Genomic DNA, 20,267 nt, shown 5'->3' with positions numbered 1-20,267 from the left:
CAGGCCCGCTCTGAGGGCTGCGGCAAAGCAGGGAAGTCCCCAGGGGACGTGGGAGGCTTCAGCATGACCCTCAGAGCAGACCTGCCACATCTATGATGCTGCAGCCCTGCTCCGAGGGCCATGCCAAAGCAGGGAAGTCTCTGGGGAGGGGGAGGCTGGGGGAGGCCTCCGGGGGAACAATGGGGAGGGGGCCGGCAGGAAAAGGTTTCCCGCGGGCCTCGGCCCAGCCTCCGAGGTCCATGGGGAGCCAGCCAACTCGGTGGCGATGGGGGCCGGCGGAGGGGGGGCAGGCCCCTTCCAAACCACCCTCTTCCCCCCCTGCCCCATCCCCTTTCAAAGCCCATTTATTTTAAATGGGTTTTCAAGCTAGTATTATTATTATTATATTATTATATTTATATTTATACTCCGCCTCCCCCTGAAGGCTCGAGGTAGTATGTATATAAATCCCAACAAGGAAACTTTCCTTGATTTAAAAAAAAGTAAAATATAATAAAAATATAATAAATTTTATATAATAAAAAATAATAATACTTATGACAATGTTATAAGCAAGCTTTCTCTAATGATCTGACTTTATTTCTCAAGAACACAATTTAGTAGACATTTTTGACAAGGTGAACTTTTAGCAAACAGATGACATCATTATATTTTTTGTTACGTAGCCTTTTATTTTTAATGATGATGGAATTTCAATCTTACCTAATAACCAGTTCCATTTTAAATGTTGCCTTTCATTGAATCACTTTACCCACACGTAAATAGCAAGTTGTTTGTTACTTTGTTTCAAACATTATATAATCTGATACAAGATATAATCAGTCATTACATTTTACATGTTTTTCTGTTGTTCCTGTAATTCCATTATGAATTATAATTTGCAGATGTTCATTCTTAACTCTTCTAGGATTGTAAAAGTTGATCAAATGATTTGTTTAACAAGTTTTATACACTTGATTTTCAAATGTGTTATTATATAAATAGCCCAAGGGATCCAAAAGTTTTACTGTCTGAACAAAATATATATTTCCTCACTCTCCAATTTGATGGGGACAATAAGGTCTATTTCTTGTATTACTTTTGAAAGTTACAAGTGTAGTCTCAGTTTCCATGACTGAAGTTCCTCTCCAAAACAGATATTCTTATTACAGCTCTGACATTTTGTATTATATGATAGCATGTATTATGGTTTTGACATTTTGTTATTATTTGGGCATGCATGCGTTCTGCAATTACACCCATATCTTTGAGAAGTAATGTGAGGAGAAGCCCTAAGATATAGAAGTGTTCAGGAAAGTAAAATTTACCAGTGTCTTTTTTCTTATGAATTCCTGATTTGCAGTACTTGTGTAAGCGTAGTTGCATGGGGGTTATGCTCATATATGATGCCTAGCACTAAATCACTTGGAGTGCTAGAAATTGTGCATCAGAATTATATATGTAGTAAAGCCTGTTACACGATGGTTTGGTGTGGGTTTAGTGCCTCACTTGAAATCTGGCAACCCGAAGGAAGTCTCTCTGTGTACAGCAGTCCTGATCCAAGTTAGGTTCATGCACACCTAGGAATTGTGGAATTCCAGAACATGGACCTATCTGGCAAACTTACCTCCTCTCTGTAATGTTTTCTTGACCTGAAACAGTTATTCTCAAAACATGTAAAATGTAATAAATATTTGTAATATTTGAAAAAATTATTTTTGCAGCTCAACCTTTGGGTTCCTAACTTGACATGAAACAGGCCAGGGGGTGCTATGTGGCTGGTTGGGTGGCTGCGGAGGCATTATACTCTTTTGAGGCCCCACTTCCAAACCTCAAGGAATATGTTCAGACCAGGGACAGCTAACCTCCAGGTGGAGTCTGGAGATCTCCTGGAATTACTGTTTACCTCTAGACTATAAAGATCAGCTCTCCAGGCAAAAAGGGCTGCTTTGGAGGGGGCACCCAGGAGTGCACCAGGTGCTAGGATGCAGGCTTGGTGCCAGTGTGCAAAGGCCTCTCCGAGGGCTGCCATGCACTGGGGCAGTTGTCAGAGGCTCCAAAAATGACACATGCCAGGGGTGGTATGCAGTATTTTCAGAGCTTCCAAGGGCAGCCCCAGTGCATGGTGGCCCATGGAGAGCCCTGTGCATGTCAGCGCCATCCTGCCCAGGGCAGCATGTATCATTTTTGGGGTCTTCCTCCTTCCACTTGAGTGGGGGGCAGGTGGGTGAGGGTCTATTTGGTCTGTGGGCAGGCTGTGCGTTGTTCTTTCATCTTTATGTTATTTTATGATGATGATCAAGTCAGTTTGGCCAGGCAAATTACAGAAAAGCGGATGGAAACAATTCAGAATTTGTTTCAGTTCTTCCTAATTTCAGTGCACTTCCATTTTGCAGGCCTACATAGACATTATCATCCTCAAGTGCAGAGTAATTAGCTTCTCATGAGAACCTGCAGCCCAAAAAAATGGGGGAGGGGTGAAATCAGAAGTAATGAGGTAACTTTCTAGTGGGTTCCAGTAAGAATGTATCCTGATTGGGTGTCATCATCACTTCATGCAGCTTGGCCTAAAATTGAGCTATGAGCCTAGAGAAAGGAGGCTAGCTTGGATTCTGATGGATTAAACCCTGGGCTATGATATTTATTTATTTTATTTATTACATTTATATACCACCCTCCCCTCATACTCATATTACAATAGGCAACAATTTAGAGAATGCATAAGTTGTGGCCTTTGAATCTTAAGGTTTATAACATCTAATGCAGCTCTTGGAAATATGTTGGATAATTAAGCTAGTTTATCTGGTTGTGTGATATAAATTAAACATTTTGTTTTGAAAGATATTAAATAAAACTTTATATAATTTTTAAAAGGTTGAGATACTTGTGGGCTACTTTAGCCTTGGACTCCTTGACATTTGGGTTGCCGTAACTCAGAAGTAACTTGACAGTACTTCACCCACACCCAAAATCTGTGTTTTCGTGAACTATCATATTCAGAATTTCTAAATGTATAGTTATATCCTGGGCTCCAAGATCACTGTAGATGAGGACTGCAGCAAAGAAATTAAAAGACACCTCCTCCTGGGGAGGAAAGCTATGGCAAATCTAGACAGCATCCTAAAAAACAGAGACATCACCCTGCCAACAAAAGTGCGTCTACTCAAGTCTATGGTCTTCCCAGTTGCAATGCATGGCTGTGAAAGTTGGACCATAAGGAAGGCCGAGCGTCAAAGAATTGAGGCTTTTGAACTCTGGTGCTGGAGAAGACTCTTGCGAGTCCCCTTGGACTGCAAGGGGAACAAACCGGTCAGTCCTAGAGGAGATCAGCCCTGACTGCTCTTTAGAAGGCCAGATCCTGAAGATGAAACTCAAATACTTTGGCCACCTCATGAAAGGAAGGACTCCCTGGAGAAGAGCCTAATGCTGGGAGCAATTGAGGGAAAAAGAAGAAAGGAACGACAGAGAATGAGGTGGCTGGATGGAGTCACTGAAGCAGTCGGTGCAAACTTAAATGGACTCCGGGGAATGGTAGAGGAGAGGAAGGCCTGGAGGATCATTGTCCATTGGATTGCGATGGGTCGGACATGACTTCGCAACTAACAACAAATAGTTATATACATTGAGTTGGATCCACATTTTCACACAGATGCAGGAGTTCATGAAACATGTCTTACTTGCTTTGCCCTTCCCAAAGTGCCCCCTCCGTGTCCTGTACTGAAGAACTCCCATAAACACTAATGGTCTGTGGTTTGGGGGCTGCAGTCAAGAGGGGAAATTGGGTGAAATAACCCTGCTACTTTCAAAAGAATACTGTGGGTAAGAGAAGCAAGGAAAGATCATTTTATGTGAACTTGTTATGATTGCATGGATCTGTAGTCGGCCAACAGTGTGGGTTGTTATAGGACATTTCATGTATGGATATAGCATTCACTAACAGGAAATGTTCCCTATTTGGAAATGAAGGCTCATTGAAATGTTAGGAGTCAAAAATCAGAAAGCTACACCAAATCAACAGCAAAAATAAGAATAAAACATCCAAAGAGACAAAAGGGTTTTAATTCCTCTTTTGCAACTCCTAGGCCCATTATGCACGGCCGCCGCAACTGCGATTTCGGGTCACATGGAAAACGCGGAGGGGGAAGACGCGAAGCACACCGGTTATGCACGGGACGGGGCGTGACGGCAGCAAAACCCAGAGAAACAATTATGCACGCGGCGATCCTGGCGCCGCTTCTGGTTGCGCCCCGGTCACCAGGAAGCTGCGCTTTCTTCTGCGTTTCGCTAACAAAGCTGCAGCCGGTTGCAGCCGGCTCCGTGCATTATCGGTGATTTTAGTCGCCGCCATTCCACCCCGAATGTGCGTTATTCCCCCCATGCATAATGGGTCCTATAGAAGAAATGAAGTCTCTTTATTCACTTCCTTTTGGTAAGTCATCTACAGAGTTGGGCATTCTAGTAATTGTATATTATTTAAAATTACTCTCAGGTATCAGAGTAACACAGCAGCTGATGTTCTGAACACCATAACAAATATTCAGCCCAAAGAAAGTGGAGGTGGAGTAGGAGAAACTCGAGAAGCCATTGTCTATCGATTAGCTGAAGATATGCTTGAGAAACTTCCTCCTGATTATATACCCCATGAGGTGATTGTTTTAAATTTCCTATGAGAACTTCCCTAAAATCACAAATATGAATATATTAATTCATCTAGCAGACCCGTGGAACTGTTGTGGCTTCTGTTTGGCCTGGAAGGTGCACTGTGTAAAAGACTGGATTGCTAGAAACGGCATTAATTTATGTCAGTTATGTAATAAACAACTCACTGACTGTAGTGTAATGGGGAAGCTGTGAGCAGGAGGCTATAATGGAGGGAAACAGCTCAGAGTCCTAGGAAAGCAAACTCTCACAGTTCGTGTTGAAATAAAATCTTTGGACTAAGAACGGGCAGATGCTAAGTTAACACAAATCCATTCTAGAAAAATCTAGCAAAGTGGGTCACAACTTTATTCCCTATTAACAGCTCCTTCCTGTTTTGATGTGCAGTTTTGGTTTAGTTTTTCTTAAAAGCAGATACTTTTTCTAAAGCGAACCAATCAATCAGTAAATACATAGGCAGCATCATGACATTTCACAGTCAGTCCGATTTAATCATCTGATGACATCATGAAGCCAAATTAAAAAGTGGATGGTGCTTCCTGCCTACACTTTATTATTTATTCATTCATTCATTCATTCATTCATTCATTCATTCATTCATTCATTCATTCATTCATTCATTCATTCATTCATTCATTCATTATTTTTATATTTAGATTTATTGGCCACCACTCGCTGAGGACAGGCTCAAGGTAGCTAACACCTCCAAAACATATCCAAAGTATATATATAAAAACATTTGTGAAACAGCAATTAAAAATTAGCTAAAAGCCCCAATAGAGTGCTGTGATTTGGCCCTTTTTCATAGCATCATTCTACTCAAGGGGTCCTTTACCAAGAGGTGATGTTTTTTTCAAATATACCCCATTTCAGCTCACTTCTAAAAAATCTGCTACAGGGAATCCTCTGGTGTTGCATAAAAGGAATATCACATCTCCATTATTATGGTAGAACAGGAATTTGGCTGGATGTATATCTAATGGCTGTACCTTGAGGAAAAATTATTAGCTAATCAATTTCCAATGAGAATGGTTCCCTTGATGCCATATATCACACCAAAGGTCATGTGTTTCCCCAGATTATAGTAACTTCAGACAACTGTACTTATTAGTGAATAATTCTCTTTTTATAGTCAGGATGCTGCAAACATTTGGCATGAGTGCTGCCAATGAAAAATTCAGTGGCAATGAAAAAGCATTCAAGGGCAATGAAAAAAGCAAATTATAAGATTCTTCCAGAAGCAATATGAAAGAATAAAAGTAGCAACAAAGTTGTATTTAGTTTATTCTAAAAAGAAATCTGTACAAGATTTATTAAAAGCAGCATATAGCTGCAGAATTTAATTCTAAAAAATTAATAGGTGCATGTATTGACCACAATGAACAGATTACAAATCTTTAAGTAAAACACGAGAACACAATAATTGCATTTTCTTCCCACTAACTAGCTAGTCATTCCCTTATATATCTGGTCATAGAGGGTCATAAAATCTACTGACTGAGGATTCAGTCTACTGAGTGCTTTTCTGAGGGACTCCCCATTGAAATAAAAGGAGGTTGTGCAGCAGCAGTGCTTTGTGGACTGCAAGGCCTTTCCCCCCTAAAATCTTCATTTGATTCTCAGCTTGTGTTTAAGCATCAAATTATTGTAGTGACTAGTTTGTAGGTTCAACTGCTATCTTACTTCTATCCTTACTCATGATTTCCCACCCTGTGCATGCAACATAGCTTGGCATAACCTTTTAGATAAACACATATACAGAAATGTACAGCTTGACTTTTGAAGTGGTTCTGTGTCTTAGACCTGCACATTTACTTGGAAATCTTGTTAAGTTGACTTGTTCTTCAGCAAGTATGATTGCATCTATTTTCAGTTCCATTTTAGTGAATTTTCCCCAATAGGGGCCATAACCACTTACAGCCTTTCTCCATATCATCTTCACAAAAGCCCTGAGAAGTAGCTTAGGCTAAGAGTGAGTGAGTGGCCTAAGGTCACTCTGCAAGCTTCCATAGCAGTTTGGGGATTAGAACCAGGCTCTCCCAGATCCTAGTCCATCACTCTAATTACTACCTCATGCTGGCAATGGTATTTGTCCAGTTAGAGCCAAGGGCTTCAATTCAGGCTAGATGCTTGCAGCATATACAAGCACTGTAGTTTTTCTACTTCTCCCTCTCACAACAACCTGAAATGCACTCCTCCAATCTTATTCTTGGGGGAAGAGTGAGCACTGGCGAATATAAATTTAGTTTTTAAAGTGCTACTGGCCTCTGTTGGATTATGGACATATTAGAGCCATGTACAGGGACTACTGGCATAACCTATGTAGGACTCAGTTTAGTGTAAAGGTGACTTGCTAGCAATAAAATACCTGATAGCTCTTTGAATTTCTAAGGCTCCCCCCCATCAGAAATTGAATGTCTGCTATTTTTCCAAGTATTAAACAAAATTATTTTGCTAGTACTATTATTGTGCCTTATTGACCAACTTTTCATTTTCTGTGTTTAGGTTAAAGCTCGCTTAATTAAAATGGGACATCTCAATTCTATGAATATTTTTCTCCGCCAAGAAATTGACCGCATGCAAAAAGTTATCAGACTAGTTCGGAACAGTCTGAGTGATCTTAAATTAGCCATTGAAGGAACTATTATTATGAGTGAGGTAACCAAGCACTTCATACTTATGTACAATTATTGCTATGGATACATTCTTGATTAATTTTATTTCTCTAGAACAGGGATAGTCAAACTGGCAGGGGCTCATGGGAATTGAATGCTGGCAGGGGCTCATGGGAATTGTAGTCCATGGACATCTGGAGGGCTGCAGTTTGACTACCCCTGCTCTAGAACATTATTAGGTTTTGTTAAACATTATTAGGTTTTGTTAAAGTATGCATTGCCAAATTGTGTCCTGTCCTGCACCTTATCTCTCTGGGCTCCATTTTGTTCCGCACTTTTTCTCAGAGCTGGGCTTTCTGCTGGAAGAAAGAATGCTGAGAACACCAGAATGCAGAGACGTACGATTCAGGAAAAGGATGGATTTACAAGCACAATCCTAACCATAACTGTAACATTCTACATTGATTGAAGTCAATGGGGTATAGCTGTGTGTAGGACTGCAGTGTTAGTTCATTTTCATTGTACAGTATAGTCCCTCCATGGGTACTGACCAAGAACAAGCCAGGCATTGGAAGAAGTTTAAGCTAGCACAATAACAGATCAAGAGGAGCCCCTCCCAACTGGAGGTGCTGAGGCCATGTCCTGCCTAATGGTTACATGCTTCAGGGAGGAGCTCCTCATACTCCCTCAGATCTTACTTTGCCACTACTTGAGAAGAATTATTCCAGTTTTCTTCTTAAGATAAATGATTTCACTTTTCAAGAAGTGTTTTATCATGTTTGACAAAAATGACAAAGACAGATAAAGACAGATAAACATGAGGTTTGTTTGCTGTTTTGGTGAAGATCACAATGGTGCAGCATACACAATCTGCCAGCACTTCACCGCTAAAGAGAGAACCAATGGGGCCTCCCAGCTAAAAGCCACAGTATGGGAGAGAGTAATCAATAACCTGGCAGTTAAGATATCTGTCCCAGTAACCCAGCCTATACCCCAAGTGCCAAAGCCAATTTCTGATTGAGCTTCACATGCTCTACCACTAATGTCTACCTATTCAGTTCCACAATCAGACCTGATGGTCAGACCTTCAGGGACGCCTGATAAGACCCTCAATAGGTTGTCTTCAGAACCACCTTAAAAAAAATACCAAAACCAAAACAGAAATCCAAGCACAGGTCATACAGCTTGAACCCCATGGTTCCAAAGGAAAAAAAAAACTGATCCAAAGACGGGATTCCAATCTGAAGGTCAATAACGAACCGTGTGCATATCACTCCACACTAGTTTACCTATCTCTACCAAAGTCACCTTACATGCTCACACACCCAACTTTACCCTCTAAGGGGAAAGGCATGTCAGCACAAATCTTACCTAGATGGATACAGTTCACAATCAAGACAGCCTACAAAGATGCAAATGTACAGTGACAACTGAATATAACTGCACATTTGACTAGAATGCAATTGACACTGGCTGCTTTCCAAAGAGGCATTACACTGATGGAGGTGTGAAAAACTGCTATCTGTTCATCTGTAGGAATGCAGTCCTACAGTCTGTTTCAGTGAAACATTTACACCTGGTAAGTCAGCTTGGTGGTCTCACACGTGGAACTGCACAGGACAACAATGATGAAAATAGTGTTGCACATGCCTGTAACTTTTGTTCATTGAGTTGTCACTGTGCAGGCACACATTCCTCCCTCCTACAATGCTGTGAGCTATTTTTTTTAAAATAAAAATTAAAGAGTAAGAGAACTCATTCCAAGTCTAGCTTATAGTGTTGGCTTAGGAGAACTGAGGGTGTGGAGCCCCTCCCTGGAGCTCGTGATCATTAGGCAGGAAACAGCTCCAGCATCTCCATTTGGGCCTTTTATGCACGGCCGCTGAAACGGTGGCATGGAGAACGAGGAGGAGGAAGAAGTGAAGCAAACCGATTACGCACGGTATGGAACACAACGGCGGCAAAACCCAGAGTATCCAATTATGCACGCGGATACTGTGGAGCCGCTTCTGGTTGCACCCTGGTCCCGGGAAGCTCCACTTTCTTCCGCATCTCGCTAACGTGGCTTTTTCGGCGGCATACGTTGACTCTGCGCCCGGTTGCCGCCTGCAGCGTGCATAATTGGTGATTTTAGCCGCTGCCATTCCACCCCGAATGTGGACTTTCCACTCCGTGCATAATGGGCCTTGGGGAGGACTCCTGCTCTACTGCTATGCTAGCTAAAAAAAATGTCTGGTGGTTGTTACAGATAAGTGTAACACTGTTTTGCTTTCATACTCCATTATTGTTTCAACATCATTTCACCTTGTACTTTAGACGAAAGTGGGAAGACACTTGAATATATGTGCATGCATCTCCCTCCATTTGATTCTTATTTTAATTAACTAAAAAATGTTTCCTCTCTTTATTCCCAATCAGGGTTAATAGTAGTTCAAGAGGAAAGTGAGAACAGTGCAAGCCTAACAGTGGTGGTGAAAAGTGCCATCAAGTTCTGGCCTACTTATGGCAATCCCTCATAGCAAGAGATATTTCAAACAAGAGATGTTCCTGCCTGCCTCTGCAGGAGTAATAGTTGTGCAGGAAAACTATTTCACCCTCCCTCCTTCAGTGTCATGACCCTGATCAAAATCATTTCCCTTTGGCTGCTTTCTAGGAAAATTGAAGGCATCAAGAACTCTTTTGCATTTTATCTGATATGACTTTAGCTGTCTGTGTCAAGCGTGCATGCACACAAGAGCTTATACCCAGAATTTAACTTTGTTGGTCTTAAAGATGCCATTGGACTCAAACCTTGTTCTGTTGCTTCATACCAACACTGCTACCTACCTGCATGTGTCTTCCTTGTCATTGATTTTAGTGAAGTTGCACTTATTCTTGAGAGAATTATGCCTGCCTGGAATATGTGTGCAAATAAAAAGTCAGCCTCTCTGGCTGCCCAATGTGCAGAGATACACTATATTTCCAAGAAAGAATGAGCAAGTATAACATTTGCCCCTCTGCCCTCCATGAGTCTTCAGTGCTGCCTGGGTTTCTCAGGGTGCAACCCAAATGTTTAACCTTAATGTCTTTTTACCCCTGCAGCTACGCCACCTGTTGCTTTGGAATATTTAGTTGTATCTATCCCTCCCAGTCCATAGCACTTTCTGTATGCCAAGATATGCATGTATATCTCAGATCAGAATAAAACCAGATTAAAACATCAAAGAACAATCACTCCAGGAAAAAGGAGGCACAGGTTATACTGAGCAAAGCCCTTCCTGAGTCACTGAACTATCAGCGTTAATGCTTACAGATATTACCAATTTGTTATTTTTTCCAGTTTGGATCAAGTTTAACAAGTATATCAATAAATGGGAGCTTTTCAGCTCACTTTTGATTAGTTAATGTTTGAATACACATTTCTAATATCTCAAGTTATCAGCTACTTTATATATTTGGATTTTCATTTATTCAGAATTTAAGAGATGCGCTTGATAACATGTATGATGCTCGAATTCCTCACATTTGGAAGCGTGTGTCTTGGGATTCCTCCACACTTGGATTCTGGTTTACTGAACTATTGGAGAGAAACAACCAGTTCCGCATCTGGATATTTGAAATGAGGCCATATGTATTTTGGATGACTGGATTTTTTAATCCTCAAGGTCAGTGTTAGGAGAGACCATGTATTATACATGGCCCTATAGTTAACTACTACATTTACTGTACCTGATTTTGAAGTGAATGGTAGAGTAGGATCATGCAGAGTGGTAATTCAAAAAAGTTTAGAGGGTATTTTTTAAAAATTCTATAGTGAGAAAACTTACACTTGTAAGATGTAAGAAAGTTATAATAACTATTTGTATTTTTTATGCAAGAAGAAATTTCCATCTATTTGAATGTCTGATTATTTAAATAGGTTTGTGCTCATTAAGTCTTGTAACACAAAAAAGAGTATATAGTCCTTTCTAAAGTACAAGTGGCAAGGACTGGCTGTATGACTTTCACTGTAGTATTTAATTTCTCATAAAAATGAAAACCTGTGCACTATGTGATGTGAACTATCTGTTAAATGGATTAAAGTCTTATCAAGAAATATTTCAATTTAGGGAGGGGCATTCTATCCTCACCAAATTTTGGTGCCTGTTAATACCATAGTATTTTATCAGGGGCTTAAACCATTGCATTACAGTGCAAGTGGCCCGGCCTGACAACCGTTCCAGAACAGAATCTGATGCTTACAGTTGAGTTAGATGTGAATACATTCCTTGGCTATCTTTATAGAATTGTTCATCCTTTTTCAGCAGCCAGTTTCTACCCACCAATAGAACTCTGCATGTGTAAGGATAAGCAAAGGGGGTGGTATTTACTATCAGAGAGAAAAACTCAGGAATACCATGAAACATAATAAATCATATGCCACTTTCAGTGACTGAGTGACCACTTTGTAGTGTGGTGAATTTATGAGTGCTACCACCTGACTTGTAAGAAAATCAATTTGCTTCATGTAAAGTGAAAATAAAAGCTTTTGCTGAAATATACTTCCTTCCATAAAGCATTGTTTGTCATCTGTGGGCTTAAGATAGGAATCACTAGGGATGTCCAGATATAAAATACAATGCAGACCAATAACAGCCATAACTCCTTAGCCCGACTGTGCCTCCCCTCATAACTTGGCCAGCCCTGTGTTTTGTTGATTAAGCTTCCCGGTTGATCAAATTCTTAATATTCACTGCAACTCTGGATAGGGCTAGTTTGGTGTAGTGGTTAGGAGTGCGGACTTCTAATCTGGCATGCTGGGTTCGATTCTGCGCTCCCCCACATGCAACCGGCTGGGTGACCTTGGGCTCGCCACGGCACTGATAAAATTGTTCTGACCGAGCAGTGATATCAGCGCTCTCTCAGCCTCACCCACCCCACAGGGTGTCTGTTGTGGGGAGAGGAATGGGAAGGTGACTGCAAGCCGCTTTGAGCCTCCTTCGGGTAGGGAAAAGCGGCATATAAGAACCAACTCTTCTTCTTCTTCTAGTATTAACTCATAAATAAATAGCAACAGCTAAGTCTGCAGCACTGCTTTCTTTATTTGTGGCATTTTCCCTTATTTATGCCATTCACTTCTGTTATTAATGTATTCCAGTAAACTTTAGTCACCAACTGCTGCAGTTTAGTAGAAGACAACAGTTGGAGCTGTATTGTTGACCTGGTTTGTTCTTCCACTGACTTTGCAGGTTTCCTCACAGCTATGAGGCAAGAAGTGACTCGAGCACACAAAGGGTGGGCTTTGGATACAGTCACAATTCATAATGAAGTGTTGAAACAAGTTAGAGAAGAAATCACGGCGGCACCTGCTGTACGTGTAAAACATGTTTGTACATGTGTGTATATATGTAGGTATTTATCTGACAACAAATCAGACTTTATGATAATTCTGGGTTCTGGATGAGATGGTGAGTTACACCTGGGCCAGGGTGGGCAGTTGCACTTCCCAGTCCAATCCTTTCCTACCCAGCCACAGGACCTCCATCTTGGAGGGGTTGTGTTTCAGGTGATTCTGCTCTAACAATCCAGCTACGGCTTCCAAATATCTGCCAAATGTATCGGGGGGGGGATCCGGGTGGCCATCCATCAGGAGATAGAGCTGGGTGTCATCCATATATTGGTGACAACACACCTTGAAACTCCGTACCAGCTGGGCCAGAGAGTACATAAAGATGATAAACAATGTGGGGGACAACACTGCACCCTGCAGAACTCCACAAGGAAGTTGAAAGGGGACTGACTGCTCCTCCTCCACTGCAACCCTCTGTATCTGGTTCTGGAGAAAGGAGATTAGCTACTGGAGGGCTGTCCCACGTATCCCAGCCCCAGCGAAGTGGCAAGACAACAACTTGTGGTCAACCACATCAAATGCAACAATAATTTTCTCCCTATCATTTATAGTGATGACAAAAAGTGAAAGAGTGGAAATACGCACCTGGCCCACATGTTTATTCATAGAGCTCTGTAGACATGCATGCATAAACAAAGTACAGAGGCAGGACCCATGGGCACATTCCTGTTCCCCCTCTATGCATGTTCAGTATACATGTGATCAAATATCTGAAAAGGGCCATTGTATTTTTCGTGTGGAAACTGAATTTGAGAAACTGACATCATATTAAACTTTGCTAATTTACACCATGTTGTATATTGAAAAGCCTAACAGCACAATCCTAAACAGAGTTATATCTTTCCTGTTTATGAGGTTGGAAGACTGCAAACTTGCTTAGGGTTGCCCTGCAAGTCACCCAGGCATGTCATAATTTTAAAGAACAGATACTTTTCTATGCATTAATAAACATGCATTTTTTTCCTTACAGGAAGGAGTATATATTTATGGATTGTACTTGGATGGAGCTGGGTGGGATAGACGAAATAATAAACTCACGGAATCAACAGCAAAGATTCTTTTTACGGTACTGCCAGTTGTGCATATATTTGCAATTAATACAACTGGGCCAAGAGATCCCAAACTCTATGTTTGTCCTATTTACAAGAAGCCAAGGAGAACCGATCTGACCTATATCACTGCAGTCTACCTGAGGACAACTGTGTCTCCAGATCACTGGATACTGAGAGGAGTGGCTCTCCTGTGTGACGTCAAATAAATCCTCATCCTTAGACAACTATAAAAACTCTTTAAAATATCAGATATTGATCAAAAATATAACTTGTTTCCTTCTGTTTGGTATCTGTTCTCTTCTTCCTTAAACTACAGTGGTGTTACTGCTTCAATAATTCTGTCCATGTACATTAATGCTTTGATAGTCTGACTTTGTCAGCTCTATTAAATCTTTCTGTTGAAATGTAAAATCAAGTTCTGATTTCTTCCTCTCTTTTCACTTCGGATGAAAATCACAATTCCAGTCAGGACCTGTCAGGTCCAAGTCACTAACCAGTTGTGCTGGAGTACTTAGATTTAATGGCTAGTCATCGTGGTTAAATTGGCTTAAGTCCGGGTAGTCTGCTTCAACTTGGTGAATCAAGCTGTAGGATAGAAATAAATCCTGAAAGCTGTTCAGAACTGAATTGCAGTTCAGTTTTTTCTTCTTCTTGATGGACAGTGCAAGCTATAACACCATTGTTCCTGAGCCAGTTCAGCCAATTCAAGCCAATGAAATTAAGTCAAGAGAATATGCTACTTTAGATTTTGTGGATTACATGCAGTATTTGCAGGACAAAAGTCCCTAGTGGAACCTATTTCACTGCAGAGTGATATGCTCAAAAGTTTCATGCACAAAGGTTCTTTCATAGAAAGCAGTTTTTTTTCAGCTGACTTTACAGAACATAAAAAACAGAAGTTATGCCTGTAAAAGACATTGTACAGGTGTTTGATAGTCCATGAAATCCATCTCTACCTGATAAAAGGACACTGTGAATTCCTGCTCATGTATTGAATAGTTCAGACAGCACGAGAAATTATGTAAAAGGGTAACCCACGCACATGTCTTTTGGCCTCTTTGACTATTCTCTATAGTTTTTGTACTGATGCATATTGTAAAAAAGGGCTGGAGGCATTCAGGACAGAAAGCAATCTGTTTCATGCATCAAAATTTTCATAATTATTTCTGCTACATTTCTCACCCTCACAGCTTAAGTGTTTCCCAAAGTCATGGACTCTACTTCTTATGATACCATTGTATTGACTGATGCACCAGTCAGTACTATTAATACTGGGAAAGAACTCAGCCAAGTTATGATACCCAGTAAACCAAAACCGTTATTGTAAAGCAAACCGATATGATATAATCAACAGGACAGTTATTCTTCTAGCACAGGAATTAGAGCCTTAACTGCCTATGTGTATTCATCCTCAAATTAGCAGTTTGGCTTCCCTGTTCTTGTTAGTAGAGGGGAAAAAGTTCTTTCAGTGCCTGCACAGCTGCACTACTAGACAACAATTGGGCAGGAATCAGTCATCTTAGACTGGAGTAACTTTGCATAGGATTGCACGGTTAATCATTCACATACATTGGCATCGTAAAAACCCTTTCGTACTCAGCCTCCATTTTCTGATCCAGAAAATTCAACTGGACGTCGACTGCACAGGAGCTGTTATGCTGCGCTGCCCCGATTTTTGGCCCGGGGATAGTTGCCCCAAATTCTTTTCACAACTGCACAGAAACATTGGATGGCAAAGAACATACAGAGAGTATCTCAATTACTCCCTCTATGCCAGCTTTTCTCAACTGTTTTACCATTGAGAACCCCCTGAAATATTCTTCAGGCTTCTGGGTCTTCTGCAGTCCCCCACCTCCAGAACGCTCTCAGAGGCTGCCCCAGTTCCCCCTTCCAATATCTTCTGTGTTGAAAAAGACCAGAACAACTTACTGGCAGCAGGGCATCCTCTGAGGCTGGCTCCTCTTTCACCCAGCAAACTTCTGAAACCAGCAGGAAGTTGGAGATGGAGAGCTGATTCCTTATTAAGACCTTCCTGACTGAGGGCTACTTCCTGATTGGGTCTAAACTACCTGGGCAGGCCATTCCTGGATGAGGGCCAATCAGATAGTAGTCAGTTTGGGTTTTATAAGATTTACTGATGATAATAACATCCAGATGCCATTTAATAATGTCATCTCAGCAGTTTATTCCCCCTCCCTGCCATCAGAGAGAAGATGGTGAACTCCTGAGTTTTAATGGGAATTGGTTTTAATAATTAATTTTAAAATATAACTGTATATTACATGTTATAAGTCGTCCTGAGTCCTCGGGGAAGGATGGCATAGCAATCTAAAAAATAAACTCTTCTTCTTCTACTTGATTTAGTGTTCCTACATACTCTATGCTTTTCTTAACATTATCCTGTCCCAGATTTGCGCATACCTTATTCAGAAGCCTTTTACATTTTCAATTGATATGGAAGGTTTTCTAGACCCTGGCCCATTACGCATGGACATTCTACTACAGATTTTAAGAACAGTAAGCCTTTAAACTTGTCTTTGGATTCTCTGCCCACTTTATGCACCAATCTTTTTCCTCCAGTGTATTTATAAGGGTTGTGTGTGATGGTGTCCTAATCGGCCATTCCAGGCCAGCACCAAGGGGAGGCACGGGTGCTGGTGTGCGGAGTTGTGCACTAGTGTCTGCACCTCCCCTTCCCCCCCACCCCCGCGGCGCAGCATTGGCTGTGTTGGCCTGGGCGATTTGGACACCGCTGCACACAATTTATTTTGCAACTACAATGTTTTTAACGCATTTTTCTAAATTTTGGGGAAATATAACTTGTGATGGGGGTGGCATTAAAAGTTTTAAAAATTTAAACAATAGCCCTATCACAGCTGCGCTGTAGCATCCAGCAAGTGCCTTCCATTTAAATCCCTATGGTTCAAGTTTTGTGCATGCATTTTAGTGTTAGCTCACTAAAAAGGGAACAGAATGGAATACAGGCAAAGGAGGGAAACATGAAGTTGAAACTGACATGTAGATATGAATCTCTATTTTCCATAGTGCCAAGCACTAGGGGGTTTTCTGCTGTGTTATTTGACGTTGTGAAAAATGGGAAAGTCACATGATCTCATAATCTGGGGAAGCACATTGAGTATACCGAATACATGGCATTGCCAATGGAACTGGCATTGCAAGCTGTGATTGTTGGCACTGTACATGTATGTGTGTACATGCACACCTATGCTGTCTACCACCCTTGCTGCCTTGCCTTGTTCCCAGTGTGTGTTAGACATGCATCCTCCTTGTAGGGGGACTATTGAAGACTTGCCTTTTGCAGCCACCACATCACCTGCATCAAAAAGGATTCTCTTCCCACCCCTCCCTTTTCTTACTCCACCTCTCTCCCCCCATCTATCTATCTATCTATCTATCTATCTATCTATCTATCTATCTATCTATCTATCTATCTATCTATCTATCTATCTATCTATCTATCTATCTATACACACACGTACACATCTTCCTTTTCTGAAAAGCAGCAACCACCACAAGGACCTCACTTGAAACAGATGCTCATTGTATCTCTGGATGTCAAATATCAGTGCATGGGCCTGTGGCCACCACATGCCAAACTGGGAAGACTATTAGTGCTTCCCAACACACAATATTGTGGGGAGGTTTAAGGTATCCTGTCATACAGCCACCATGATGAGTTGATTTATTTACTTAAAACATTTTCATGCCACATTCCCATGTTATCAGTGTCCCCAGCAGCACACATTCCTCCTGCATAGTTGTGCAAAATTGGTGCTGTGTTACTAGATGGTGCGAATTGGTAGCTGGCCTTTGCATTCACTCCCTAAGAACAAAATTCAGCTACCCACCCAAAACTTTAAGTGTAGGCAGGTGAATATAAACTGATTCTACTAGCTACTGGCTCTAGGAATAAGAGATCTCTTACTAAAGGTTTAGCATGTGTATTGTAGCAGGCATCATCATCTGACTTCAGCAAGAAAGTTGAGCTATTTCATTTTTTAAATACAGATTTCCTTTCCTTAAAAGATTTGTTTCAATAGCTTGGAGTAATGTGCCCCACAGCTCATAAGTCTTGGCTCCCAAACAAGGTTTAATAGCATTTACTGAACTCAGGGGGCCCTCGGTTTCTGTTTCCAATTGTCTGTGTAAGAAATGAACTGAAACAAATTTATCTGCTGCTGCTGTTATAAACACCAGTTCCAAAGCTCTTAGATCCCTTAAAAAAATCAACAAGATATGTTCTCTTGAGAACCCCAAGAATCTATCATTTGTCAAGATGCTTAACTGTCTTTTTTGTCATTGTCTTGGGCAACCCATTTCCCATACCAATCTGTTTGGAAGTATGCTGAAAGCTTCACCATAATCTGTAAACCACTCAAGGAGCGGCATAAATAATTTGCTATGGCTAAGGGGGGTGGACTGAGTCCAGGATAGGAAACAGGGGCCATTGACCCCCTTGGCCCCAGACTGATAATCAGAGGAGCCAATCAGAAGGTGTGAAGCACCTTCTGATTGGGCCCTCACCAGGATAGATCAGAGTTCCATCCAGTCAGCCCAGCAAGGGGCAATCTGGAGACATCGCTGCCAGTCTGCTCCTGACCATTGCAGGGAGAGGAGGTCAGTAGGGCTGCCAAGGGGGATGGGAACAGAAGCTGCGCCAGCCCTTTTCACCCCAAGGCTGTCCTAACTGTCATGTCCAACTGTAACTTTGCCTCAGAACACTGACAGAGCTGGCCTGCTGGGAAGGAGCCTTTAACAACCCCTGACTGAGGCGTTTCCGAGAGCAACACAGGGGAGCCTCAGGGCATGGGGGTGGGCATTACTTTTGAGGGGGGGATTTCTTCTTCTGCCAAATGGCAGAGAGGGAGGCCACAGAAAAGTCGCTTCTCACTTAAAATACTGCTCTGGCTGGGGGTTACACACGGCCAAGCCATGTGTATTTCTTCTTTGCAACTCTCTGCAGATTTGAGACCTACTGCACAGCGCTATTCTGCAGACGAAACTGGATGCTGCTGCGGAGGCTCTTTTGTCTCCTGTTTCATCTGCACAACAACCCTTTGCAGTAGGCCTCAAGTCTTTCAATTCAACAACAACCTGTGTGGGAGGCCTTAAATGTTTCTTCTCTTCTACAACCCTGTCCAAAGTAGCCCTTTCTGCCTGGGGGGCTGATCTTTATACTCTGCAGGTGAGCTGTAATTCCTGGAGCTCTCCGGACCCAACCTGGAGGTTGGCTACCCCTGGGTTGGAAATATTCCTCGGGTTTTGGAGGTGGGACTTCAAAATCGTACAATGCCTCAGAGTCCAACCTTCGAGGAGGTCGCGGGTGCACTTCTGGGCCCGGGGGAAAGGCCACGCACCTAGTGCCTGTTGTATTTACAAGTACAATGGGCTTGTCCCTGGTACAAAATAATCTCGATGACTCTTTGAGGTGTTCGCAGGTTCTGCAGATGATGTAGCCAAGAGATCCTTGTGGTGTTTTCTTTCTGATTAAATAATGGCAAGTATACAAGCATACAGGAGTAGGCCAAGAACTGAGTGTCATTGCCAGATGTTTTTACTGTAGTACTTTACATTTTGCTTTATCCTGAAATGTGTGGATGACCACTTAACTGAGGACTAGCTCTCATTCTCATAAAAGCAGAAAAGAAGAAATAACAAACATAACTGTACTTCTCTCTCTCCCCCGTACTCCTCGGCTTCTGATGAAATGTGTGAAACAGAACCTGTGGATCTCATACATGGTGGAGCTGTGAAGCCCAGACATAATTTTGGCCTCATGCAAGTCATCCACAGGCTCCAAATGACTTCTAGAACTCAGATTTCACATCTTTGTAACCTACAAGGCACACTTCACATGAAAAAGTACAAGTCTACTTGTATGTTCCTTTCTCTCTGCTAGGAGACATACAAACTGGTCCAGATAGACAATCATGAGTGTTCATCAGACTTTAAAGTAGCATTACTTTTTAAACCAATCTTTCCAGATTTAACAATCCAGTTTCAATTTGCATGTTAGTGGCATTGTTGCATGTGCTTCTTTCCAGAAACTGCTGTGTCAGCAGTTTCATCAAAAATAAAGTAACTTCTCCCCTGTCAGATCATAGACAGGGCAACATACCTTCTCATTGTAAATAACTGAAATTCTGCACTAGCCTAACAATCTGTCCAAAGGGGAAATATTACAGTTACCCTTCCCTCCAGGACTCACCATATCCTTATCCATGGTTCCTCCTCTTTATATTTGTGAAACCGGCCTCGGGGAGGAGCGAGTCCAGTTGTCAGAGATGGAATTGGGCCAACCAGGGTACGGCCTGTGGCTCCTGCCCTCACTCTCCAAGTGCTCACCCCTTGCCTCACAGACGCGCCTGGCTGCTGGAGCCACCAAGTCTCCGCTGCTCTACCCATGCACTTGCTGGGCCCCAAGTAAACGGCTGTGGCGGCAGGCAGGGAAGATCCCTGTTCCGCATCTGGGTCAGAAAAATGAAAAGCATGCCTACTGGATGGGGGATACGCTTCTAGGTAACACTGAGTATGAACGAGACCTTGGGGTACTTGTGGATTGTAAACTAAACA

General features: G+C 41.9%; 1 protein-coding gene across 1 annotated transcript in view; it reads left to right on the top strand.

Annotated features, from left to right (window-relative positions):
- The window catches only part of DNAH8 (dynein axonemal heavy chain 8), a 201,985-nt gene extending 187,960 nt beyond the window's left edge, over positions 1-14,025 (top strand). The window contains exons 89-93 of the mRNA XM_077342050.1: positions 4,469-4,625; positions 7,144-7,296; positions 10,708-10,897; positions 12,461-12,582; positions 13,592-14,025. Coding sequence (XP_077198165.1) covers positions 4,469-4,625; positions 7,144-7,296; positions 10,708-10,897; positions 12,461-12,582; positions 13,592-13,879 — 910 coding nt within the window. The 3' untranslated portion in view covers positions 13,880-14,025. The remainder of the gene's footprint in view (positions 1-4,468; positions 4,626-7,143; positions 7,297-10,707; positions 10,898-12,460; positions 12,583-13,591) is intronic.
- The last annotated feature ends 6,242 nt before the right edge of the window (positions 14,026-20,267 follow it).

This window comes from Paroedura picta, chromosome 1, assembly GCF_049243985.1.
Source record: "Paroedura picta isolate Pp20150507F chromosome 1, Ppicta_v3.0, whole genome shotgun sequence".
NCBI lineage: Eukaryota > Metazoa > Chordata > Lepidosauria > Squamata > Gekkonidae > Paroedura > Paroedura picta.
The sequence above is the reverse complement of the archived record's forward strand: the minus strand, read 5'-3'. Positions and strand labels throughout refer to the sequence as shown.